General features: G+C 41.5%; 1 protein-coding gene across 1 annotated transcript; it reads left to right on the top strand.

Annotated features, from left to right (window-relative positions):
- Positions 1–2: 2 nt before the first annotated feature.
- Positions 3–26,916, top strand: QNG1 (Q-nucleotide N-glycosylase 1). Its single transcript, XM_089670244.1, has 5 exons — positions 3–106; positions 3,350–3,700; positions 9,430–9,689; positions 22,239–22,434; positions 26,128–26,916. Exons 2-5 carry the CDS (start codon positions 3,364–3,366, stop codon positions 26,358–26,360), a joined length of 1,026 nt encoding a protein of 341 aa, XP_089526370.1. The 5' UTR covers positions 3–106; positions 3,350–3,363; the 3' UTR covers positions 26,361–26,916.

The following is a 26,916-nucleotide window of genomic DNA, read 5'->3' on the forward strand; positions in this document are numbered from 1 at the left end:
CAGGACGGAGAGCTCCTATGGGGAGAGGGCGGAACGATGCGTACTGACGTTGCGGAGCGGCACATGTGGCCTGTAGGCGTCGCCATATTTGTCGTGAAGTGAACAGGTGAGCATTCGTATAGGAGTAGTGCACACAGCTAGCGATAGTATCGATGGGGCTGGCGGTTCCATTCATAACTAGTGTACTAGTATGGCTCGGAGCTCAGTGTGTGACGCCTTTTCTGTTTATTTTGTTGCTAGTACAGAACAGCACTGCACTTGAAGTCCAAGCCTTTTTCTGGCATGTTTTGTGTACAAGTTTAAATCCCGTATTTTTTTGCTAGAAAATTACTTATAACCCCCAAACATTATATATAATTATATTTTTATTTTCTTTGTTAGTAAAGACCATATAGAATTAAATCGCCTTTTTTTTTATGGCACTTGCATGGCAGTTTTTCAAATGCAATTATAAAAGAAAAAAAAAAACTTTATCGAATTTTAAAAACAATGCCACACAGTCTCTCATCACCTCTGTGACCAGCCGGCCGCACCGTCGGATCGTTTTTTGTGTCCACCAGCCTTAACAGTAAGGCTGAGAAACACCAGCAAGCGGCAGGAGGAGGGGGGATGTCCCCTCCTGCTGCTACTGAAAGAGATCCAGTGGCTGATGAGATCCTCGGACCGCTTATATTAGAAATCTGGCTGCTGGCAGAATAAAAAGATACTGGGGTTATGGCGGATATCTTCCACCATAATCCCAGTAAATCTCTTGCAAACCGCAATGTTTATATGTGTATTGCGGACAGCAAATGGTTAATCAGAAACTAGTGGCAGGATCCAACCCTGGGGGCTTCACTGTTACAGAATTCCTCTAAGCATTGGAACTGAACAGTGAAATGGGGAAGGGTTAGGACTCCTGTTGGTTTATTTTTTGCTATTTGTGCCCTCTCGAAAAATTTTCTTCACTTCCTGCCATGGAGACGGAACAGGAAGTGAAAGTAAATCTCTACAAAGTGAAGAAAGGTCTCCTGTTATACTGTTGTCCCCATAGGAACATTTCTACTCCATTCCTGTTCTGAAGACACCTGTAAAGTTAAAATGGAACTCCTGCCTAACCATAACAATAATAAATGCACATCTTTTTGTAGGGTAAAAAAAAATTATTTATTTATTTTACTAGGCGCCTGTAAAGTATTGCACCACTGGGTGTAATCTCAGGCACCTGCAGACTGTCAGTGTATCAGTCTGCTCATATGTGTAAGCAGTTACTGAATGACAGGAAGGATAAAAGAACTACCTAGAGCACATATCAGTTTATTGATTACTACAAGCTGTCAGCCCCAATGGCTGAGAGTAGTTGTTCTCCCATTCACAGAACTGTGAATGAATGATGCAGCCAGGTGGGCAAAGTCCCACACATCTGTTTTTTTTTTTTTTAATTTATGACCGCTGCTATGAGGAGAAGATCCCTGGCCCGCTCTTACAACAGGAACTCAGGGGGGGCCCGTGCTGCATCAGTAACATGTTAAACCCTAATTATGGCTGTAACATATTACAAATCCTTTAAATATGTTCCTTTTGCATGTGCCTGCTACTTATGTTGTCTACCCTATGTAGCCCGTGCCAGTCCAGTCGTGTGATTCCCACATCTCCGGCTTCCCTGTGTCATGGAGCGCTTGACTAAGGCTGTAAATTCCAGGAGCGTTAACATCACCAAAGGCTCCCATAGCCCAGCCATTGTCAGTGCTCCCTCCTATCCCCTGCAGCAGCTGCTCACTGTCATAAGGGAGCCAGAGCTATGGGATCACCTGGCTGGAGCATGCCATCCTCACCCCATCAATTCCCTCACGCTGTCCCACTTTGAAAACTCTGTGAGGCTCCGTCCACACAGCTGCACCATTCATTTATAGGAATCTGAATGGGAGAACTACCAGTCCTGTATGCCACTGTAGCAGATTACTTATCTTTCTGTACTGTGAGGGTGCAATGCTTTCCAGGCTCCTGCAGAAAAAAAATTAATTCATTTTAGATTGATGATGATCCCCCTTTTTTTTTTTTTTTTTCCATTTAACTCTAGTCAACGTGCACATATTTTCTTAAAGTGGTTGTAAACCCTTCCATATATGCAGTGAAGTGACTGTATAGGAAAATGGCATACAAGAAAATTGGGATGCCTCACAAGGATAAATATAACGTAATAGACTCCAAAAAAGGGAAATTTCAAATATTACATAATAATGACGATATTGCCGACTCACCAAATCCAGTGGTGGTGTCCTCAGAACCATGTAACATGCAGTAAAAAAGAGGAAAAAACCAGGGGAAAAAGAAATCCACTGGTATAGAGGTCCTAATGAGAACAGTTATTCTCATTAGGACCTCTATGCCAGTGGATATCTTTTTCCCCTGGTTTTTTCCTCTTTTTACTGCAGATAAGTGTCTGGCCTTGGGATACACAGGGGAGGTGAAACCAATCCTCCTACATATGTTGTACCTGTTTATCTGTAGCCTTCTCTTCTCTACATCTGTTCAAAGTGCCAAATTTATCAAGTTTGAGCGTTCAGAAAAAAAGGGGGTGGAGAGCTAAAATTACACTTTGCAGAGCTCACTGCGGAGAGCTCCGAGAGCTGATTGGAGGGAAGAGACACTCCCCCCTTCACACAGGAACAGGGCTGATGCTGTCAATCTGTAGGAGGTCATTCCCCTGTCACCATTTTTCTCTTGGTGTCAGGAAAACTCAAAATTGATTAATGTTGATATCAGAGGAAAGAAGCAGCAGACCGAAATGACACTCTGGAATGGGATAAATATACACTATAGAATGATATGCTTTGTTCATATTTCTTGTCTTAGGTTTACAACCACTTTAACAGCTTGTAAACATTATCTGCAGTGACCTGCATTTTGTTTGCACTGTATAATCACCAGTCACCACTAGGTCACATAGAAAACAATTGTTTTGTTTGTAGCCTGTTCATTCATGTCGCTGAACACTAGCGGTATGGTATGAAGTGTCACATTTGTGCCGACAGCAGGACAAATAAAGATTTTTTAAAAAGCCATGCGATGCACTGAAACACACATCGCACCATTCCCTGGCGTAGCGAACAATGGCCCTCACATCCAAAATGCTGCATTATTTGGTGTAGGCTAGTGTGCGCCAAGCGTAAAACAAACTACAATGGCTGATAAATCCTTTCAGCTGAGTCTTACCCTGTAAATGTGTGTTCCGTGGTTCTAGTCCCGCCCTGTGTTTGGGTTGACTGCAGCCTTGCCCATAAGAGCTATAGACAGACTGAGTGGTGCTTTGGACCTGTATATTGATTTGTATTTGTTGGTTTTAAGGACTTTTCTATTTACTCAACAGTTCACAGCGGTACAATGTCAGTTCCACTTGAACCCAGAGCGGCAGGTAAATTAATCACTGAGAACAGTAAGGATGTATTTGTGGAGCCAGAGGGTGTGCGCTCACTTGCTGAGAAGTTGTTTGAGAAGATTGGAAGGAAGGAGATCACTCTGAAGGGATGGAAATCAATGCATGAACTCAACCCACAGGACTCAGGAGAAGATGCCGTGAATTGGGTGTTTTTTGCAGACACCTTAAATTTCTCCTTCTGGTCTGAACATGACGATAAGAAGTTCCTGGTGAATTACAAAGGAAAAGAGTACAGTGGCTACTGGTCTTTCTGTGCTGCAATGAACAGAGCCCTGGATGAAGGTTTGTAGAGCTGTTCCATACATACAGTCAGGTCCATAAATATTGGGACATCGACACAATTCTAACATTTTTGGCTCTATACACCACCACAATGGATTTGAAATGAAACAAACAAGATGTGCTTTAACTGCAGACTGTCAGCTTTAATTTGAGGGTATTTACATCCAAATCAGGAGAACGGTGTAGGAATTACAACAGTTTGCATATGTGCCTCCCACTTGTTAAGGGACCAAAAGTAATGGGACAGAATAATAATCATAAATCAAACTTTCACTTTTTAATACTCGGTTGCAAATCCTTTGCAGTCAATTACAGCCTGAAGTCTGGAACACATAGACATCACCAGACGCTGGGTTTCATCCCTGGTGATGCTCTGCCAGGCCTCTACTGCAACTGTCTTCAGTTCCTGCTTGTTCTTGGGGCATTTTCCCTTCAGTTTTGTCTTCAGCAAGTGAAATGCATGCTCAATCGGATTCAGGTCAGGTGATTGACTTGGCCATTGCATAACATTCCACTTCTTTCCCTTAAAAAACTCTTTGGTTGCTTTTGCAGTATACTTTGGGTCATTGTCCATCTGCACTGTGAAGCGTCCAATGAGTTGTGAAGCATTTGGCTGAATATGAGCAGATAATATTGCCCGAAACACTTCAGAATTCATCCTGCTGCTTTTGTCAGCAGTCACATCATCAATAAATACAAGAGAACCAGTTCCACTGGCAGTAATACATGCCTACGCCATGAAACTACCACCACCATACTTCACTGATGAGGTGGTATGCTTAGGATCATGAGCAGTTCCTTTCCTTCTCCATACTCTTCTCTTCCCATCACTCTGGTACAAGTTGATCTTGGTCTCATCTGTCCGTAGGATGTTGTTCCAGAACTGTGAAGGCTTTTTAGATGTCGTTTGGCAAACTCTAATCTGGCCTTCCTGTTTTTGAGGCTCACCAATGGTTTACATCTTGTGGTGAGCCCTCTGTATTCACTCTGGTGAAGTCTTCTCTTGATTGTTGACTTTGACGCACATACACCTACCTCCTGGAGAGTGTTCTTGATCTGGCCAACTGTTGTGAAGGGTGTTTTCTTCACCAGGGAAAGAATTCTTTGGTCATCCACCACAGTTGTTTTCCGTGGTGTTCTGGTTCTTTTGGTGTTGCTGAGCTCACCGGTGCGTTCCTTCTTTTTAAAAATGTTCCAAACAGTTGTTTTGGCCATGCCTAATGTTTTTGCTATCTCTCTGATGGGTTTGTTTTGTTTTTTTTCAGCCTAATGATGGATTGCTTCACTGATAGTGACAGCTCTTTGGTTCTCATCTTGAGAGTTGACAGCAACAGATTCCAAATGCAAATAGCACACTTGAAATGGGCTCTGGACCTTTTATCTGCTCATTGTAATTGGGATAATGAGGGAATAACACATACCTGGCCATGGAACAGCTGAGAAGCCAATTGTCCCATTACTTTTGGTCCCTTAACAAGTGGGAGGCACATATGCAAACTGTTGTAATTCCTACACCGTTTACCTGATTTGGATGTAAATACCCTCAAATTAAAGCTGACAGTCTGCAGTTAAAGCACATCTTGTTCGTTTCATTTCAGATCCATTGTGGTGGTGTACAGAGCCAAAAATGTTAGAATTATGTTGATGTCCCAATATTTGTGGACCTGACTGTACATTTAAAGGAAATCTATGGTCACAGCATACACTTTCATTTTGTAATGTCAACATTGTAATTGCAATACAAACAATAGTTATTTAACAATCAATTATAAGCTTACTTGAAAGTCTCCTTTCATGTTCTACCTGTCTGCTGGCCATCTCTTTCCACAACTTTCTGGATTCCCTGCAGGGTTTGCAGCCTCCTTTGCAGTTTAATTTCAGTTTCAAAGAGCTACATATCCCATGGTATGTTGCTGCCTGCAAGTAGTGATTCCTGTACAGACTCCGCCTCCTGAAACTCTGTAGGTCAAAGGGCAGGCTCTGTGAAATGTGTCTCACAGGGCTTGGTGAATACTTCTCACAGGTTTTCAAGGAAGTAAACGTGTGGGGATGTTTACAGGATTCCAAGATCCGTAGTATCGAAGTAGGCCAGAAATAGTTGACCTACAACGTAGAAATAAATGTATGATTTTATGTTTTGACCACAGATACGCTTTAAAGCGGAGTTCCAGATGAAATAAAAAATAGAGGTCAGCAGCTACAAAAACTGTAGCTGCTGACTTTTAAAATACAGACACTTACCTGTCCCTCGGTCCAGTGGTGTCCTCTCCACCGATGGTTTCACCGGTGGTCTTCTCTCCCTGGCGCCAGCATCTTTATTGTGGGCACCCAGCTGTGACAGCTTGCGGCTTCACAGCCGGGTGCCCACTGCGCATGTGCGAGAAGCTGTATTTTGTGAATGGCCTTGTAGTCTTCTGGGATCTGTCACGTACCCCAGAAGACTACAGGGAGGGAGGACAACTTCTGCTTCCGATCACCTAGGCCAGTGGTGGGCAACCTTTTTTTTTCAACTGAGCCAAATCTCGCCAAAACCACAATTGAAATTTATTTTGAGAGCCACATTTTTAAAACTGAAAATACATAGGATGGTACACTGTTTTTAGTTTCAATAAGTTTTTATAGAAATTCATCCCCCATATAGTAATTCATCCCCCATATAGTAATTCATTCCCCATATTAAGTCCCCAAGTCCCCCCTGTGTCAATTCACTTACCTTTGCTCCGCGCGTTCCTCTCGCCGTTTTCCTGCGCCGTTCCGGTCTTCAGGGCGGACTGTGAGAGGAGCCTAGCTCCCCTCACGCTCGTCACGCTGCCCCGCCTACACACATCCTGACAGCCACATCCGCGGGCCGGATTTAAAGGTCCTGACTTTTGGGGCGGCCGCCCGAGAGGAGGGAGGGGAGCGGGCGCCCGGCACACAGAAGAGCCGCATTAGCGTGTGTAAAGACCCGCATGTGGCTCGCGAGCCGCGGCTTGCCGACCACTGACCTAGGCGATCGCAACGAAAGTGGAAGCGGGTACCTGTCAAATTCTGGTACCCGCTCCCCAAAGGTGCCAATCCTTAATGGGGAGCGGGGGACAAAGCATTAAAGCGGAACTTCTCCTTTTGGGTGGAGCTCCGCTGTAAGCTGGGGTAAACTAGCTGCTCTGGCTAGCAAATACTTGGATTTAAAGTGGATGTAAAGCCTAAACATTTTTTACTTTAATGTATTCGTTGCATTAAGGTAAAAAATGTTTAGGTTAAATTATCGCCCCCTCACCCCCTTAATACTTACCTGAGCCCTTACTCCATCTAGCACTGTGTATGTCTGCAGCGGCTCTCTTCTCCCTGCTCTCCCACGCTTGGCTGAGAGCAGCAGGAGCCCCTCTGTCTGTGTCAGTGGACACAGATAGTGAGACTTGGGATTGAGCACACAGGTGTGTCATGATAGGAAGTGGCATCCAATGGTGACACACTGAGAAGAGGAGGAGCCAGGAACGTCGGTAGAAGACCCAAGAAGAGGAGGTTAGGGGCCACACTGGAATTCTAGAATTGCACAGAGCAGTTAACTGTAAACCTGTTTGTAAAATCTATAATTTGTTTTTCCTAAATAACAATCACTTTTTAAGTAGAAATTGTGCATCAAAAGCAATAAATAAAAAGTATGCAGTAACTGTTCCCTATAAAGTAAATATAGCATATGCTGTGGGAGAGTACCTTGTGGACTGGTGAAGGAGGCATTTCCAGAAAATATAGTTCAGAAAGTGGGAACAACTGCCGGAGAAGCTAATACAGACATTGTAGGGTGAAATGTGAAAGAAGCTAGTGCAGACACTCCAGAAAGTTGCAACACGAGGGTATGTAGAGTGTTTACTGTTATGGGCATTACTGAGGGAGCAATGGGGGATTTACCACAATCTGGAGCAGGTGGGACAGTCACTGATAATAAAATGTTTTTTTTACCAAGGGTTGGTTACTACTAAGTGAGCAAAATTTATGCTGGAAAGCTGTCAGTTTTCAAGTGTAAGACAGCTTTGAAAAGGAAACTTAATAACATTTCTTTAAATATCCTGTAAGCTGCTGGACAGGGCTATGAATGATCACGTTGTGAGTAAGGGTAAGGCCTGATTGCTCTTGTTTGGGTTCCATCATATGCTCTTATATATAGGATAAGAAGAATGGCATAGGAAGAGCTTTGCCTTTCATGTGAGATAAATATTACATGTGAATTGACAAAAAGCAATAATTAAATTAGTAATGAGACACCATACACTGCTTGTACATGATATTGGGACTGTATGCTTTGGGAGACCCTGAACTTAGGACAGACATTTCTATGCCTATTTCTATACAACCTTTGAAGTCAACACTTTAGCACAGCCTCTTGGTATTACAAAACAGGAACATGTCTCAGTAGACCATGCACTTATTTCATCCTGTGCAGGTGCAGGGTTTGTTTTTTTTTTTGGGTGTTTTTTTTTATTCTCAAAAATAACATCCAAGGATTTCATCATGTTGAAATTTTAATCCAAGCTCTTCCACAACCTCCAAACACAAAAGAAAAAGCCTTGTGTACATTTATTGAAATATTCCAAGCACAAGCCACTCCACCTGTCCCATAGGGCTTGTAAGACAGGGGGATCGGCTTGTGCTTCTTTCTTTGTTTGGATATGGATGTTATGGAGCAGCCAGTGACCACTAGAAGCTTGCCATCATTGTCAGAGAAATGAAGGGAGTGTAATCCTGCAACAGGACAAGACACTTTAGCTGTGTATGGATCTTCTACAACCTAACCACTTCATAAAGATCATGTACATGATTGGCACTTGGCAATGATGGATGTCTGGCTATTGTAGGCCGGTGTGGCATGATTTGTGTAGGCGATACTGATCTCTTTCAAAATGGAAGAGAGCCTTTAGTCCCTTCACTTTAAGTATTACAAATAAATTGTGATCAATTTTGATGAAGGATAAACCAGTTAGATACAAATTTGTTATTGCATTTCACTATTTTGCATATTGGCTGCACAGTAGTGAATCATACACTGATCAAATGCTGCTTCATCAGATATGGGACTTTGCCAGTCAAATGTACCTTGCCCTATTTTTTTCTGCATCTGGAATAAGCTGGTACTTGGATCTGCAAACACATGGGAGAACTGATACACAAGTGTACAAAGATCACTAAGAGCCACTGATGTGTAGAAGTGCGGCTTTAAAAAAAAAAAAAAAAAAATACCCAGGTCTCCTTTTGGGCATTCTCCAGGGGGAAACCGCTTAAAGAGAAACGTCACCCTTACCTAGCTATTTTTTTTTTAATTGCCTGGTAATGTTTTTTGAATGTAAATAGAATAAAAATATATACTTACTAGTCCATGGAGTTCACCATTGTCCTCCTTCAGCCCAATTTGTCACTGTGCTCCTATGTCACCATCTTGGCCCAACATGTCACACATGCGCAGACACAGACATGCTGCAGGCCATGCAGCATGTGTTTATATTCAGATGACACCCCTCCAGGCATTCACAGACATGTCGCATGGCTCTGTCAGGTCCCATAGACTGGCAGAGTCCTGCTGCTTTCTGCACATGTGCAAGAGCTTTAATGCAATTCCACAGCTTAGACAAGTGTAAGGAATATGCTTGATCTATGGATACTTATGTTGTGCTCCTAAATATACATAATTTTTTTTTTTTTAATTATAAAAAAAAAAAATGCTGGTATTTAATAATAGAGCTTCATGTCTCTAGGGATACCTCTTACTACTGCATCATTTTATGCCGATATAACCATGGACCAGCTGAAACACATTCTGCGTAGTGATTCAGAGTTTCCCATCCCAATGATTGAAGAACGTCTGGAGATCCTTCACCAGACAGGAAAGATTCTCATGGAGAAATTTGGAGGCTCATACTTGAACTGTGTGAAAGCGAGTGAGAAGAGTGCTGTAAAACTGATGCATCTGGTTGTGGAGAATTTCCCTTCCTACAGGGATGAAGGAGTCTTTCAGGTTTGTCTTGAAACTTTTATGTGCTGCTTTTCATGAATGCAGAGCTCTCAGAAAGGACTTTGTGTCAGCTACAGTGTGGCATTGCTGTGTTGGCCTTTACATGGCAGGGTCAGCTCTCCTAAGTGAGGATAGCAGACTGCTTTCCTTTTGCAGCGGGGGCATATGTTATTCTACTTTGCTTCTGCCCTCTGGGTTTTGTTGTAGCTCTCACTTGGGCTGCTTTCACATGACCGTTTGTGCAGGCCATAATGCTCATATAAATGGGGTCAAAACGCGCAAATCTCTAATCACCTTATGTCACAAAGCTGCAAATATTAAAGGGGATATCCTCTCTTTATAAAAACTTAAATAAATACTGCTCTATGTTAACCATTAAATTTCATACAACATGCATATACACTATAAAGACCCTCATACCTCCTGAAAGGCGATCAAGACAAATAAAAAATTAAGTAATACTGTGCAAAATACACTAATCACAAGTGTACATAGAAAAACTGTGAGATATGGTCAAAACAGTAACTTATTGTTCATGTAAACATCCATATAAAGATAGAGACTCCACAGTCAGTGATGGTGCTGTAAATTGATGCTGTAGGTGCAATGTGGATAATCTTCCTTCAAATAGTCACCAGGGTGTGTACCACCATCAAATAATTAAATGGAGGCTTACCAAAAATGGAGACCCCTAAATTATAGGGGGTTCCAATCAGCACTGTGATGTAAGACACTTGCAGGCTCTCTGTGTCATGCCCAGAACAGGGATCCTCAAAGCCTCCAACCCTTTCTTACCCATTTCATATGCACAGGTGTCAAGTTCACTTTCCTGAACTGAGCATGGACCTTTTTTTCACAATTTGGTTTAAATGTAAAGTTTAAATTTGCATAACTTCCTGAACATATAAGTACTGTTCTAAAGCTGCAGTGGACATTGATAGATTTATGTGGTAATGTAATAGTGTGGTGCAAAGTACACTAAAATGGGCCATACACTGATTGACAGGATATATTGAAAATGTTTCCTCGATCAGTGGCTGGCTTCAGATCAGTGTTAGAATACAGCATCTCAAAAAGAGGGGTTTCTCGATTTGCTTCCCCCCCGCCTTTGATGCAACTAAAACTAATTGTGTATTTGTGAATGGGCAGATTACCCAAAACTAAATTGGATGCTGTTTTATTGTGTCTGGAATTACCTAAAAAATGGTTGCTATAAATTAATGAAACTTTACAAGTTTAGCTCTGCTGTCAAATAAGTATTTATATTATACTTCTTTAACTATTCTAAAATGAAGAAAATCTTTACAGTCAAGTCACAGTGCACAGTATCATAAGACAACCTCTACCATAGGTGATTGTGCTTCTTTTATTTATTATCTTTTTATTATTATTTTTTTATCATACAAATCCATTTCTAACCAACATCATACCATACAAAAATCTGTACATATTTACCCCACCCCCACCCCTTGTCTCCTTATTCCTTCGGTTTACTTCTTGATCTTTTTTTTATTAATCTATCTTACTATTTCTACTCCTTTTTATCTTTTCCCCCTTTTTTTTTTTTTTTTTTTTCCCAGCTCCTTATTTATTTTCTTTATTCCCCTACACGCCAGACACTTCTTAAAATCTTTTTGATTTTTTTTGAAAATATACCATCCTTCCCAGGCCTTCTTAAATTTTTCCATTTTGCCCTCATCTACAGTCGGGTCCATAAATATTGGGACATCGACACAATTCTAACTTTTTTGGCTCTATACACCACCACAATGGATTTGAAATGAAACGAACAAGATGTGCTTTAACTGCAGACTGTCAGCTTTAATTTGAGGGTATTTACATCCAAATCAGGTGAACGGTGTAGGAATTACAACAGTTTGCATATGTGCCTCCCACTTGTTAAGGGACCAAAAGTAATGGGACAGAATAATCATAAATCAAACTTTCACTTTTTAATACTTGGTTGCAAATCTTTTGCAGTCAATTACAGCCTGAAGTTTGGAATGCATAGACATCACCAGATGCTGGGTTTCATCCATGGTGATGCTCTGCCAGGCCTCTACTGCAACTGTCTTCATTCCTGCTTATTCTTGGGGCATTTTCCCTTAAGTTTTGTCTTCAGCAAGTGAAATGCATGCTCAATCGGATTCAGGTCAGGTGATTGACTTGGCCATTGCATAACATTCCACTTCTTTCCCTTAAACTCTTTGGTTGCTTTTGCAGTATGCTTTGGGTCATTGTCCATCTGCACTGTGAAGCAGCGTCCAATGAGTTCTGAAGCATTTGGCTGAATATGAGCAGATAATATTGCCCGAAACACTTCAGAATTCATCGTGCTGCTTTTGTCAGCAGTCACATCATCAATAAATACAAGAGAACCAGTTCCATTCTCTTCTATTCTCTTCTGTATTGCCCGAAACACTTCAGAATTCATCCTGCTGCTTTTGTCAGCAGTCACATAATCAATAAATACAAGAGAACCAGTTCCATTGGCAGCCATACATGCCCTCGCCATGACACTACCACCACCATGCTTCACTGATGAGGTGGTATGCTTAGGATCATGAGCAGTTCTTTTCCTTCTCCATACTCTTCTCTTCCCATCACTCTGGTACAAGTTGATCTTGGTCTCATCTGTCCATAGGATGTTGTTCCAGAACTGTGAAGGCTTTTTTAGATGACATTTGGCAAACTCTAATCTGGCCTTCCTGTTTTTGAGGCTCACCAATGGTTTACATCTTGTGGTGAACCCTCTGTATTCACTCTGGTGAAGTCTTCTCTTGATTGTTGACTTTGACACACATACACCTGCCTCCTGGAGAGTGTTCTTGATCTGGCCAACTGTTGTGAAGGGTGTCTTCTTCACCAGGGAAAGAATTCTTCGGTCATCCACCACAGTTGTTTTCCATGGTCTTCTGGCTCTTTTGGTGTTGCTGAGCTCACCGGTGCGTTCCTTATTTTTAAGAGTGTTCCAAACAGTTGCTTTGGCCACGCCTATTGTTTTTGCTATCTCTCTGATGGGTTTGTTTTGTTTTTCAGCCTAATGATGGCTTGCTTCACTGATAGTGACAGCTCTTTGGATCTCATCTTGAGAGTTGACAGCAACAGATTCCAAATGCAAATGGCACACTTGAAATGAACTCTGGACCTTTTATCTGCTCATTGTAATTGGGATAATGAGGGAATAACACACACCTAGCCATGGAACAGCTGAGAAGCCAATTGTCCCATTACTTTTGGTTCCTTAACAAGTGGGAGGCACATATGCAAACTGTTGTAATTCCTACACCGTTCACCTGATTTGGATGTAAATACCCTCAGATTAAAGCTGACAGTCTGCAGTTAAAGCACATCTTGTTCGTTTCATTTCAAATCCATTGTGGTGGTGTATAGAGCAAAAAATTTTAGAATTGTGTCGATGTCCCAATATTTATGGACCTGACTGTATATGGTATGATTCAAACTTTTCCATCCAATCTTTTATTTTTGGGGATTCTGTTTGCCAATATTTGGGAATAAGGCTGTTGGCCACATTTAAAGGATGGAACATTATCATATTTTTATGTTGCTTCACTGAAAGGTCTGATTTATAAAATACGCAAGCCCACGGGTCCATTGGTACACCAATTCTCTGGATCTCTTGTGTATATATTGCATCTCCCTCCAAAACGCCTCCTGTATTTTGGGACATTCCCACCAGATATGTGCCATTGTACCCTTACTCCCACATCCCCTCCAGCACTGGGATGAGACCCCTGGCCTTAGTTTATGCATCACGCTAGGTGTAATGTACCATCTTACCAGACATTTATAATTCATTTCCACTTTATTCATATTCACCGCCCCATGTGTTTAAACTAAACATTTTACTTTTTTGTTGCTCACTCAGTTTTGTTCCAAGCTCTGTTTCACTTTTCCAAAAAATTGTGGGGTACTGATCCCTCTATTTCAGTAAGGATTCTATAAATCCTAGAGGTAGTGTGTTTTTGTGTTCTATTTGTACTCAATTGTTCTAAAGGATACAATTCTTCCTCGGTCCTTAGTGGTTGTGGGAGCTTTGCAACAAAATGACTTATTTGACCATACCTCCACTCATCTAGTGCAGAAAATATTTCCTTCTTATTCTTCAAATCAAATAAAGAACATAAAACCCCTTTATCCACAATATCTTTTACGTGCATTTCTATCCGTTATCCATTTCCCTAAAATATTATTGTTGCTGGGCGGAAAAAATTTAGTTCCCGCTAACTGGATTGACAATGAGTTACACAAGCAGAAGAATTGAAAGTTTATTTCATCCCAAATCCTAAATACATTCCGTGTCAAAGTGCTTGTATCCTCATCCCATGTACAGAATTCTTGCGGTATTCAAATATACTTATCTAATGGTACCTTACTAAGTAAACTCTCTATTTTTACCCAATGTCTCCCCTGTGCATTATATTTTTACTCTACAATTCGTTATAACACCGAATTATATTATCTCTTAAAATCTGTCATTTTAATCCCCCCCTTTTTTTTTTTCCTGCATAAAACTTCATTTTTAACTCTTGGTGTTCTGTTAACCCACACATATCTATCTTTTTTTATGAAACCTAAAAAAAAAAAGTCCCTGGAAGAGATATTGGGAGCATATTAAATTTATACAAAACTTTTGGTACTATTATCTTAATTATATTTGTCCGACCTATCCAGGACTGCTTTCCCGTGGAAGCTTTCCTCAATTCATCCTTTATCTCGTATATTAACTAAACATAATTTGCCTAATTTTTTTTTTTTTATAGACTGTTAATTTTATTCCCAAATACTTTAGTTCTTTTTCTTTCCATTTAAAGGGGAATTCTTTTTGTAGAATTTCTTTCTTGGCCTTTAGGATATTTTATATTTAAGATCTCACTTTTTGAGGGATTGATTTTCAGGTTAGATAGCACTCCATATTCTTTCAGTTTTCCCATTAAATTTGGTAATGTTAATCTGGGGTTTGCTATATAGAACAGCATATCATTTGCATATGCTGCCACTTTATGTTCAATGTCCCCCATCCACATTCCCTTGACATCTCCGCTATTTCTAACAGTTGCTAATAACGGTTCCAAAGAGATCACAATTAGCAGCGGAGATAGAGGACATCCCTGTCTGGTTCCATTATACATCCTAAAAAATTTGGATAATGAACTATTTACTTCACTGCAGCAGAGGGACTCCTGTATATCTCTTTTATCCATTGCATCATTCTAGGCCCAATTCCTAATTTTCTCAGTGTATCGATCATGAAACCCCAATCTACTCTATCGAAGACCTTTTCAGCGTCAACTGACAGAATAATTCCCAGAACGTCCCCTCTTTCAATCTTTTGCAGAATAAGCAATGTTCTTAAGCCATTGTCCTTTCCCTCTCTTCCTAGGATAAATCCCACTTGGTCTAAGTGTATCCAGTCGGGCATCAACTCTTTCAGCCTTGTCGCTAATACCTTTGCATACAATTTTGTGTCAGTATTTAACAAAGATATAGGTCTGTAGCTGGTACACAGAGACTAATCTTTTCCATCCTTGGGTAGAACCGTGATATATGCCTGTAACGACTCCTCCCTCATTTTTTGTCTCCTCTCCCAGTGCATTCATATAGATACACAATTTAGGGGTAATTGTTCTTTTAAACTTCTTATAGTATTCTACTGTGAATCCATCGGGTTCTGGGCTCTTCCCTGTAGCTGTGCCCTTTAGTACTAAGTTGACTTCTTCAATTGATATTGGGCTATCTAAAGCTGTTAATCTGGCTTTATGCAATCTAGGCATACCGGCCTCGTTCAAATAAATCCACCTCTTCTCCCTTCTAATTCTTCTGATGTTTACCTTCTGACCCATATAGCCTGCTATAAAATCTCTGGAATGTGTTGGCGATGTCGGTGGTTGAATATACCATTTCTCCTTATTTAATTTTATCTATAAACTTCTTTGATTTCTTTTTCTTCAGCTTCCTCAAATATTTCTGTCAGGAACCTTGGGGCTCGCGGCGGCGCACGGGTCGGTGCATGCGCAGAACGCTGATGCGCACTAGCCGGTGGGAACTAGGACTTAGGCAACCGCGGCGGTCGCACATGCGCACTAGCGATCGCAGACATGCGCCTGGCACCAATGACAGCACAGGGCACGCTATTTAAACCAGCCCTGTGTATAGGCAAGTTGCCTTATGGTATTGTTCCCTGTTCTCTGCTCCTGTTAGATTTACTTTGTTGCCGACCCTGCTTGAACCTGATCCCTGCTGACCGTCTCCTGCTCTGACCCCTGGCTCGTCCTGACTAGTCTTCTGCCTACTTCTGATTACTGGATCTGCTGTTGCTGAACCTGGCTTTTGACCTGACTACTCTCTGTCTTCTGCTCTGCACCATTCTGCCTCCGCTGTTACCGACTTGGCCCGTCTGACTATGCTATACGCACACTGTCACCCGTCCATCCATCCTGCATGGATCCAGTCACTGCTGCCCGGGCCTGCCAGCCTTTTTCACATCAGGCTCTTTTATTACATACCTCCGGCGGTTCCCTCTACCACAGTCTGCTCCAAGTCCATCCCCACCATCAGGGGCTCTGGTGAACAAGCAGATTGAGGCTTAGACCCCGTGCCCTGGGGAATTCCATTCTGTGGGTTGCTAGAGATACTGCCGGGCGGTACTTGACAATTTCCCTGGTTTATTTCCCCACCAATATCTTTCCTTCGAAACCCCATTAAAAATTTTTTTTTGTTTCTTGTTACATAAAGTCCTTTAATTCCTCGCTTTTTAATACTATCTCTTGTTGTAACTCTATATTTATCTTCTTTTTACATAATTTTTCCAACTGGTGTAGTTCTTCCTTTTTTTAATATCCTAATTCTTTTTCCCCTTTCTTTATCTCCGCCCCTATTGCTATCAGTATACCCTTAATAAAGAGTTTATGTGCTTCCCATATCATGGCGATAGAAACCTCCTCATACTCGTTTATCTTAAAATATTGATTTATTTCCTGTTTTACTCTCATTTCTATTTCTGGATTTTGTAAGATGGTCTCGTTTTAATTTCCACATTTTATTTTACTCCTGTTCCCTTCCAAACCCTATTCTCATTGTGACAGGGGCATGGTCCGATATAGATATTACATCTATATTAGTTTTTCACCAAAGACTCTGTGTTCAATCAAAATATAATCTAGTCTTGAATACATCCTGTGTGCCGCAGAGAAGAAGATATCGTCCCTTTCTTTTTGGGTGTGCAAACGTCCAAGCATCCATCAGCTGGCATTGATGTAGTTTTTTTTTTTTTTTAAATATTCCTTAGACTCTTATCTCCCTCTCTCCTGGTGCACAAGGAGGCATCCATGCAAAAATTTAAATCGCCTAGCACAATCGCACTACCCCTTTTTAAAGACAAAAAGTTTTGCCAGTATTCCTCATTGGATTTTTATTAGGGCATTATATATTTGTTAATGTACACTCTCTTCCCTGCAAATTTTCTCTTAGAAATAAATAGCGGCCTGCTGGATCTACTCTTTTCTTCCAGAGTAAATTTTTTATATTTTTTTTTCCCAAACCTATCGCCACTCCCTTTGCCCGTCTTATTGGGGAGTCCGCATAGAACTAGGTTGGTAAGAATTTTAGAATATAACTTAACATTTGAATCCTAGGATATATGCGTCTCCTGAAGAAGCACCACTTCTATAGATCGTTTATATATTTCCTTTAAAACCTTATATCTTTTTGTTGGAGTATTTAATCCTTTTACGTTATGTCATAAAGTTAACTATATTCCTTCCTCCCATTTTAACGGTTTTCCTCCATACATCCTTTTGTAGGGGTAGAAGTAAACAACCAAAATTTAGAAATAAGAAAACCTTCCCTTTCTCCCCCTCTTCTCCCCCCCCCCCCCCAAGAACCCCGCTGACCCATTTTTGGCCCTTGAATCAACTGTGATCCATAGCCACAATTGATTCCTTCTGGGTAAGACTCTGAACACGCAAGCCCATTCAGACCCTGATCTCCCATGTTTAGGTCTGAGATTTGATGGCATGATTGGCCTCCCTACTACCCACCGTGGTGCTCCACCTTCTTCCCTCTTCCGCCCAATCTTCTTTACTACAATTCTCTTGCCTGTCAAACACACATCTTCTCTTGGCACCATGTAACCTGTCTTCAAAGTAAGGGGATTTCATCTCCAAGACATTACCGGACGGATGCGAGAGACATGGCGGCGGGGAAAGATGTGATGAGAATGAGGGAAAAAAAGGAATATATTAAAGGGGGTAGGGAACACCCATCTTGGGTCCATCACCGCCCCCATATCTGCCTCCTTTTTTTTTTTTTTTAGACTCTTTGCCATTGCTCCTCAGCTAATCCTATATTCTCTCTCTCCTAAGGATCACCCGTTAATTTCTAAAGTCTGTAATTCTAATTTTTCACATAAGTCATTTAGATCTTCCGGAAATCTCAGTATTGCTGATTGCCCATCCTTCCACCCGATCAATCATGCTGGAAATCCCCAGTTATAGCGGATATTTTTATTCCTCATCTGGTCTAGCAGTGGTTTCAGCGATCTTCTAGTGAGTGTTTCCTGCGCTATATCTGCAAAAATTTGCACTTTCGCCTCTCCAAACGTTATATCTGACATCCCGCGTAGCTTTTTCCAAATAATTTATTTCTCTTCATAGTGGTGGAACCTTACTATCATGTCCCTAGGGATATCTGGTGAAACTTTTTGGGATCTTCTTATCCTTTATGCATGCTTTCTATCTTCAGTTGCTCTGTTTCTCTTCCTCCCTTTATTGAATTAAACAGTCTTCTCATAGTGTCCCTTTAGATCTTCTTGAGACATTTCTGGTATACCTCTGATCCTTAAATTGTTCCTTTTATCTGTTTTCCTGGTCCTCTAATATATAGAAAGCAGTCTTTGTTCTCTTTTCATTTCCTCCATTTGCTCTTCTAATTTGTTAATTACTTGTGCTTGTTTCTCCAACTTCCCTTCCGTCTCCTCTACTCGTAATAGAACTTGTCCCATATCACGGTGTAACAACGCCATTTTGCTTTTTATAGACTAATTTTGCAAACATATCAGCAATTTCTGCTTTTGTGGGCATTTGTGGCCTTGCTTCTTGCTCCTCCATATTTCTTTTTCCCATTTCTCTTTCCGACTTTGAGATTTCTTTCAGCTCCTTCCAATACCTCAAAAGATCATCTCCCACTTTCCTCTCCTTGACTTTCTAAGGTTAAGTCCTCTGAACTTTTCTCCTGTAGAGGCATGTACTTTATCGTACTTGTATTTAGATTTGAATGGGGAGTTTTCACACCCCCTCCCTTGACAGATCAACTCTTCATGCTTCTCAGGATGTGCAGGAGATTGTGATGCTAAGTGTGGATTTACTTTTGAGACTGAGTCCTGGGTACACTGTCCAATCCACCTCTGAGACCCCCAAAACACTTTTATCCTATCCCCATGTCACCCAGCCTCTACAGTAGCGTACATTGGTTCAGCTTTGGGAATTTATAGCCTCCCCCGACCACTCACCCACTCCTGTGTGCTGTTCCCACTGGCTGGCCGTCAATAGTTCTTTCTTTTCTTCCTGGGTCATGCTGGCTGGTCACATTGGCTCTTCTTTAGTGTTTGGGGGTTCCCAATCCTGGTGGTCCCTGTCTCAAGTCTCTGCTCTGAAGCTCCTGGCCGGCTCCACAGCACACTCCTCCCGTGTCCTGTGTTACAGCTGTCACTGTTCACCCTCTGCTCTTTAGCAAAGTCTCTGCAACACAGAAGGTACAGACCTGGGGCCTGTTAGGAAGAAGCAGGAAGGCTCTGTCCTCCCGGTTCCAGCACTCGGCTCCCAGGCTTCCCTGCCCCGTCACCTGACCTGTCACAAGGGTACTCCCGATCCTCCACTGGGTCCTTCTCCTCCTGATGGCAGGTGGCCGCCTTCCGACACTTCACCACCACACAGCTCTCTCTGCTTGACCTCCAGCCGCAGCGAAGGCTCTCGGCGTCAACACCGATAGGCAGAACAGACAGGCATACAGCGGGGTCAGGTATGCACCATCTCTCGGGGGGTGCAGGAGCTCCTAGACCATGCTGCTGTAGAGTGCCATGCACATTCACCTCCCCCCAAGCCCTCAATTGTGCTTCTTTTAAAGACTTGTAAGCACAGCTAGCACAGAAAGCTTCATGACCTTAAAATCCACATTAGGGATATTCTTACCACAGGTGGGAATGTATATAGAATTGTGTTGAGATTTAGCGGTTCATCCTACATCTTAATAAATTTGTCTGAGAACTTAGGGATTATGGCATAGCAGTGTTACATTATTTGAAGAAATCAAAGTAGACAACCTAGGATAGTCTGAAGACATACAATAATTATTTTGAAATCAGGAGGGGGTAATTCACACCTAGGGCTCGTTCACACTTGACTTTATTTCTAACTCTTGCCAAATGCCCCTATGGCGTTTAACAAACGTTAGACAGACGTTTGTGAAGCGTGTTTAACGCTCCGTAAACACTCCAAAAATGCCCTATGCAGGGTTTTGCGGCGGTTGGTAGGCGTTTGCACCACACCACAAACGCCTATAATGAAGTTTAAATGGTGTTAACGCTCCGCAAACGCCTGGCAACCACACCGCAAACGCCGGCCAGGCGTTTGCAGAGCAGCACCAACTCCTCCTGACTTGACCTGAGGTGTCCATTTTGCCACAACGCTTCCATGTGAACAGCACTATGTGTTGCAATGTGCAGAATTTTCAGAGGCGTTTGGGAAGCGTGGAAAAATGCATAGGAACTTTTTTTTTTTTCTCCCCCAACACCGTGTATGTTGTGGTGTACCGAGTTGTATGTTGGCCACTAGTGTACAGTGCAAAATGAATCACATCCACAGCCCCTCATTGTGGCAATGCATAGTAAAGTAGGCATTTTTACTGCAATACACAAGCTTTAAAGGGACCCCGAATTGACAGCAGTCACTGGTATAGGAAGTATCCTCCCCAACAGGCATACAAACAGCTGTGAAAACTTAATAAAGGTTCAAAGTTTTGCTCACACTACCCAAAATAAAAGAAAAACCTTTATAGGTGGATTTCTACCCTATAATAAATAGTGAAATGTGTAAATGAAGTGATAGAGGGTGAAAAAGAGAGTTTAAAAGAGAAGTTTTTTTTTTTTTTTTTTAACAAATCATACTTACCTGGGTGGATGCAGCATTGCTCCGATGCTGCATCTGTCCCCCGCCAGCTCTAAGTGAAAGAACTCACCATCACATGATCGCTGAGTTCTCACCACTGCTGTGAGCAGAGTGTGGTGACTGTCAGTCTGCTTCTTTAAAGTCAGGATCTTTCCCCAGCTGAGTGCCGTCAGCTGAACATGGGCCACAGGAATGCAGAACGAACACTGCACTCCTGTGATCCACAGAAGTACAGCCAGAAGAGATTTGGATGTACTTCTCATTTTACGCAGCTGTACAGCATTGTGCAGCCAATCCTTTTAATTCTGTGATGTAGCATTGGTGAGCTGAGGCGATGGGAGGCGGCAAAATAGCTTTGGTTGTACTTCTCTTTTTAAGAACTCCAGCAAATTGGAAGGTAAAAGTACTCACATGTAAGCATTTCATATCTATGTATTTAGCAAAGGGTTTGTATTCCTGTACTTTCATTCTTAAGATTTCCATAACCGAAGATTTAACCTGATCGTTCTCTGCTGCAGTTTCACTTTACCATACATGTCTCCTCTTGTGGAAAGTAAAGGAGAAGCAACATAATGATATGCTCTTCACCCGTCACTCTGCTCCCTTGTACCGCATTACAACTGCTTGGCACCTTGTGCAAGCTCTTGCTCACCCTTTCTGTGCTTTGCCATACAGGGGTCTGGAAGACACTGATACCAATTCATGTATTTACACTGCTTGCATATAAAAAAAAAAAATTAAGTTAATGAGTTATAAATGATTACAGAGCTTCATTAAAGCAGAACTATACTCGCCTTGGCTCCAGTGATGCAACATCCTGGAGCTCCCACCAGACGATTACATCTTCAAGCTGCAGGCTTTCAGGTATTGAGTGCCATCTACTTTCATTGGCCAGGCCAATGTGATGCTACTCCCATGCATGTGCAGGAGCTCAGTTGACTTCGGCATTGTCGAATCACTACAATGAGCTATGTGTGCGCATATTTCCTTTAATATAGTCAGAATTACAAAACAATTATATAATTTTTTTGTAATTCTGACTATATTAAATTTTTTTCTTTTCCCCCATAAAAACAAGCTCCTAGTGTGAAGAGTCCCAACTAGGAGCAGTGCAGTTTATCAGGTACAGGCATTTTTTTGTACTTGTAGCTAGAACAATCAATATATGATATACATTCATACATATGAGGTAACCTACCAAGGACACATTTTAGTTTTTTCAACAGAAACGGTCAGTGATAGCTTGCCTTGAACCATTGGTTCTATTTGCCATCAAAGATTGAAAGAAAGGGAAAAAAATTGATGTGGTTGAAATTGCCTAAAACGTGTCAGTATATCATAATAAAATCTCACTCATTTCAAACTTTAGGATAAAAAAGTTGCCTTCTACAAGCGTGCTCAGATCCTGGTAGGAGACACGTGGGGTGTACTAGAAGGAAAAGGTGACGGCTCCTTTTGTGACATCAACAAAATCACCATGTTTGCTGACTACAGGATACCTCAGGCCTTGGTACATTTTGGCACAATGAGATACTCAGAAGAGCTACTAAAGAAGCTTAAGGAAGGTTAGTAATATGGTTTCATTCTCTCCCTATAGAAAAATAATCTCTTCAATAAAAGTGTTCCATCTATAACAGAATTGATTGTAACGTAATAAATTCCTAACCTTTTCTTTTAACCACTTGCCGACCAGTCACATTACATATATTGCGGCAGGGCGGCACCGCTGCGCAAAATCACGTATATGTACACGTGATTTTGCATTTCGGGTAGGGACCGCTCTACTCGCACCGCCAATCTCAGCCGCGGGTGTCAATCACCAGGTTCCGGCCAGTGATTACTGACAAACACTGACAGGGAGCACGGCACGGCTCAATTGTTTTCTATGCAGCTCTCCTCCCTGTCAGTTTGAGCACACTGATCCGGATCACCGAGCTCAGGCTTCCCCGGATCAGTGTGCTTACAGTGAAGCACCCCCCGCTCCCTAGTGAAACACTCCCCTCACACAGTTAACCCTTTGATTGCCTTCTAATGTTGACCCCTTCCTCCCCAGTGCCATTAGTACAGTGTCAGTGTTTTTTTTTTTTTTGTTTTTTTGTTTTTGCACTGGGGATGTCAGCGACCCCAAGTCAGTCCCCCCCCCAATTAATTTACACGTATAGGGATTTTTTTTTTTAGCACAGACATACATTTTGGCCTAAACTTATGCCGAAATTAGATTTTTAATTTTTTACTGGACATGTTTTATGGCAAAAGTCCAAAATATTGTTTTTATAGTGGAAAAATAAAAAAACCCACAGGCGATCAAAATACCACCCAAAGAAAGCTCAATTCGTGGGGGAAAAAAGGACGTAAATTTCATTTTGGAGCAGCGTTGCATGACTGCGCAATTGTCAGTTAAAGTAACGCAGCGCCTTAGCACAAACCACTTCTGTAACCTATATATAGATAGATAGATAGATATAAATTGTGTGTGTTTCGCGATTCGCTCTCCCATGGTTTTCACGCCCCTCCCAGATAGCATCAGATTGCCCATCAGTACACCAATAATCACATCTAACCCCTTGATTGCCAGGAGCACACTCATACACAATAAACCTCTATTGGTAGTATAGTGTCTGAACGGATCATTATCTTTGATCAGACCAGCATTATACCAGCGTTCACATTAGTATAGTGTCCCCAAAAATGCAGCGCTCACAGGATCAGCCCCGGCACCTGCCCAGCACCTACGTTTAGCCCCTACGCTTACACCCCCAGCAAGTGCAGTGTCAGTAGGTCACTGTCACTTGATACATTGCACACAAAACCGCAGTGTTTGCAGAATCAGGCCTGATCTCTGTTAGCACTTGCCGGTAAATTTTGATGACTCTCATATGCAGCAGTGTGCCAGTACTAGTGCCACGCTACCTTTTGGTGAACTGGCGAGCACCAGCGGCCTAGTACATCCTGGTCTTTCACATACCAGCACTGCAGCATTGCTTGGTGATGTGGTGAATCCCATAATTGCAATACAAGCTGGTGCAGTGGCGAGCACAAGTATTGTCCCGCAACCACCAAGAATTTGTACACAGGACCGTAGACCCCCTAGTATCCTTCCGGATGTGCTTGCAAATCCCGATTGACAGCCCACAAATTCTACAGCACCCATACTTCCCCCAATCACTGCCCAACCCGGAATTCAGGTGGAAACTGCAAATTTAAATACTCCCCTTGATTTTTTTGGAGCCGTTTTTTCACAGAAGATCTGTATGCATTGATTGTGGATCAAAGCAATTTATATGCACAACAGTTTATCGCCGCCAACCCAAATTCAAACCTTGCCAGACCACTTGCATGGAAACCCATTACGGTTTCCAAATTTAAAGGGTTTTTTTTGGGCCTAACCCTCAACATGGGCATTACTATACAAAAAAAAGGATTGCGATTGTATTGGTCCACAGACCCGATTCATCATATGCTCGTGTTCTCTGCTGCCATGGCCAGGCGTAGATATGAGAGTATAATGCGTTTTTATGCATTTCAATGACAACACACTCTGTCGTCCTCGGGGTGACCCTGAATTTGACCGGCTCCACAAAATTCGGCCCCTCGTAAATCACCTTAACAAAATATTTGTAGATGTCTATACTCCCCAGCAAAACATCTGCGTTGATAAGTCCCTCGTTCATTTTTCTGGCCACCTTGCATTCAAACAATTTCTCCCCAGTAAGCGTGCCAGATATGGGGTTAAGGTGTATAAGACCTGTGAGAGGGCAACAGGCTATACATATAACTTTCGGATTTACAAGGGAAAAGAGAGTCACGTGGAGCCCCCCAGATGCCCAGACTACATGGGGAGCAGTGGCAAGATAGTTTGGGACTTGGTGTCATCCTTTTTCCATATGGGGTACCACTTATACATAGACAATTTTTATTCAAGCATGCCACTATTTAGACATTTGTACAATCTTGAAATTGGCCCATGTGGCACCGTGCGACCTAATCACCGGGGCTTCCCCCAACGGCTTGTAAATACCCGTCTTAGGGGGGGAAAAGCCTGCTTGAAAAATGAGTCTCACAAGTGTGGTATCCTCATACTCGGTAGAAGTAGCAAAATGTATTTTGGGGTGTAATTCCACATATACCCATGGCTTGCTTGAGCAATATATCTCCTAGATTGTAAGCTCGAAAGAGCAGGGTTCTTGAACCACTCGTGTTTTGTTACTGTATTGTCTCATGTTCTGTCCCCCACTATAATGTACAGCGCTGAGCAAACCTTTTAGCGCTATATAAATACTGTATAATAATAATAATTTAAGTGACAACTTTGTCAAAAAAAAGTTTCATTCTCCAAAAACTTGTGGAAAAAAAATAAATCTCAGCAGATAGCTTAGGGTGTCTACTTTCCGAAAAGGGAACATTTGGGGGAATTTTACTGTCTTGGTATTTTAGCACCTCAAGAAATGTGATGGACAGTTAGAAAGTAAAAGCTGTGTAAATTCCATTATCTATACCATAGTTTGTAGACACTATAACTTTCACACAAAGCAATCAATATACACTTATTGAGATTTTTTTTTTAACCAAAAACATGTAGCAGAATACATTTTGGCCTAAATTTATGACAAAATTTGGATATTTTTTATGACAAATGTGAAAATTTTGAAAAAAAATAAAAATATTTTCTGTCTTTTTTTTGTTTATAGCGTGAAAAATAAAAAGCGCACAGGTCATCAATTACCACTGAAAGAAAGCTCTATTTGTGTGGAAAAAAAAAGGATATAAATTTTGTTTGGGTACAGCATTGCATGACCGCGCAATTACTAGTTGAAATAGAGCAGCGCCGAATAGCAAAAAGAGGCGTTGTCATGAAGGGGGATAAATCCTCAGGAGGGCAAGTGGTTAATGGACTGTCTACAGAGTGACAACCTAGTATTTCCTGCATGGGACTGCAGATTTGCTGCCATTGTAAACCGTGCTAGGTTGTGGTCAGGCCATGGATATCGGATGTCAAGAAAAATGCATCTCAGAACTGCTAATGTTTGCATCTTGATAAGCACTGGGGGGAGTGTGGGTTTTTTTTTTTTGTTTGTTCCCCCCCCCCCCCGTATGACCACTTTCCAGCAACTACAGAAAACTGATGCTTTGGATAAAGTAGTCCTTTTAAGAGCAGCTGTTGGTTTTAGATTTTGATGGCTATTCCTCTTCTAGAAATACTCTAGAATTGTTTCTTAAAGTTTTTTACATTTTATGTTTTTGTTTACTGGTATACACAGGTTGGCTTTTCCAGAATGGAGATCAAGAGGAAATGGAGATTCGTGGTTGCTCCATCTGGGCTGTGGAATTGGTCTGTGAGTGTATACAGGAATTGTTTGAGAAAAAAGGAGAGAAAATGAGCAATGAAATAAATCCTGTCCTGATTGACCACTTTCTGTGGGATTATGCTCGAGACTACAGGGAGGAAATTAAAGTGGTTCCCTTTCATAGGGTTCGATGTATCTACTATTAGCGGTTTCCCTTTATTACCAGTTGGTTTAATTTTGCACTTAAGTTGTTCTTTCTTGGTAATTGCACCTTAATTCTTAGCATATAGAAATGCTGTATGTAGATTAGAATTAAACCAGAATTGATATCTTTGAAAACTGGAGCCCTCTAGTTCCTTTTATCATAGCAGGGATTACTGCTTTGGGAATAAAGATCTAGTTTTATAAAATGGTAATAATTATCTCCTGTGCTAAAATCCTCACCTATTTTGATCTAAAGTACACATAAAGAGGATTCCCAACAAAACATACATTCCCAATTTTTTTAGGCCACAGTTGTCTCTATCTCCCAATTTCCTAGGTGGGTTATAGTCCAATCACAAGAAATGTTGATGTTCCTGTCTCCAGGAGACCTATGAAGCCATGCAATTGAACTGCTCAAAATGTCTAAAGCTGAAATATAACTTATGGGGTTTAAAAATGTATTTCTGCATCTTAACACTGTCTTTTTTGAACTTTTTTTTTTTTTTTTGTGTACTGAATATTTTTAATGGTCTTTGGAAATAAAAAAAAAAAATGGTT

The sequence above is a fragment of the Staurois parvus genome, unplaced genomic scaffold (assembly GCF_062004578.1).
Source record: "Staurois parvus isolate SC_StPar_1 unplaced genomic scaffold, SC_StPar_1.0 ptg000011l, whole genome shotgun sequence".
NCBI classification, from domain to species: domain Eukaryota; kingdom Metazoa; phylum Chordata; class Amphibia; order Anura; family Ranidae; genus Staurois; species Staurois parvus.

What these genes read in the sequence shown, in the direction of transcription:
- QNG1 (XM_089670244.1), top strand. Translation starts at nt 3,364, where the DNA reads ATGTCAGTTCCACTTGAACCCAGAGCGGCAGGTAAATTAATCACTGAG. An exon ending in GAACAGAGCCCTGGATGAAG is followed by an intron (nt 3,701 to 9,429) that starts GTTTGTAGAGCT and finishes TCATGTCTCTAG; the next exon opens with GGATACCTCTTACTACTGCA. An exon ending in ACTAAAGAAGCTTAAGGAAG is followed by an intron (nt 22,435 to 26,127) that starts GTTAGTAATATG and finishes TGGTATACACAG; the next exon opens with GTTGGCTTTTCCAGAATGGA.